Source organism: Mastomys coucha, unplaced genomic scaffold (genome assembly GCF_008632895.1).
Source record: "Mastomys coucha isolate ucsf_1 unplaced genomic scaffold, UCSF_Mcou_1 pScaffold15, whole genome shotgun sequence".
NCBI classification, from domain to species: domain Eukaryota; kingdom Metazoa; phylum Chordata; class Mammalia; order Rodentia; family Muridae; genus Mastomys; species Mastomys coucha.
In genome coordinates this window covers 75,611,893-75,612,483 of record NW_022196897.1, presented here as the reverse complement: position 1 = coordinate 75,612,483, position 591 = coordinate 75,611,893, and the positions used below count along the sequence as shown (strand labels likewise).

Here is a 591-nt window from a genome sequence, read left to right as displayed (position 1 = left end):
AGCCCCTCCTTGGGCTCCCCAATGTACTTCTTCCTTGCTTATCTGTCAATCATGGATGCTGTTTATTCCACTTCCACATCACCCAAGTTGATTATGGACTTACTCTCTGACAGAAAGACTATCTCATTCACAGCTTGCATGGGCCAACTCTTTACTGAGCACTTATTTGGTGGTGCTGAGGTCTTCCTACTGGTGGTGATGGCCTATGATCGGTATGTGGCCATCTGTAAGCCTCTTCACTATTTGACCATCATGAATCGGCAAATTTGCATCCTTCTGTTGGCAATAGCCTGGGTTGGTGGCTTTGTACATTCTGTGATTCAACTTGCTTTTGTGTCTACTCTCCCTTTCTGTGGACCCAATGTCATTGACCACTTTATCTGTGACATGTACCCACTCTTGACACTTGCATGCAGTGACACTTACTTCATTGGTCTTACTGTGGTTGCGAATGGTGGAGCAATCTGTATGGTCATTTTTATTCTTCTCCTAATCTCCTATGTATTCATCCTAAACTCTCTTAAAAACTATAGTCAAGAAGGGAGACGGAAAGCCTTGTCCACCTGCAGCTCCCACATCACTGTGGTTGTG

At 44.7% G+C, this 591-nt stretch overlaps 1 protein-coding gene across 1 annotated transcript in view; it reads left to right on the top strand.

The window, feature by feature from the left end:
- Positions 1-9: 9 nt before the first annotated feature.
- LOC116091720 (olfactory receptor 4A16-like) overlaps positions 10-591 on the top strand; it is a 7,914-nt gene continuing 7,332 nt past the window's right edge. The window contains exon 1 of the mRNA XM_031373232.1: positions 10-591. This exon is cut by the window's right edge and continues 1 nt beyond it. Within this exon, the coding sequence (XP_031229092.1) occupies positions 22-591 (570 nt within the window). The 5' untranslated portion in view covers positions 10-21.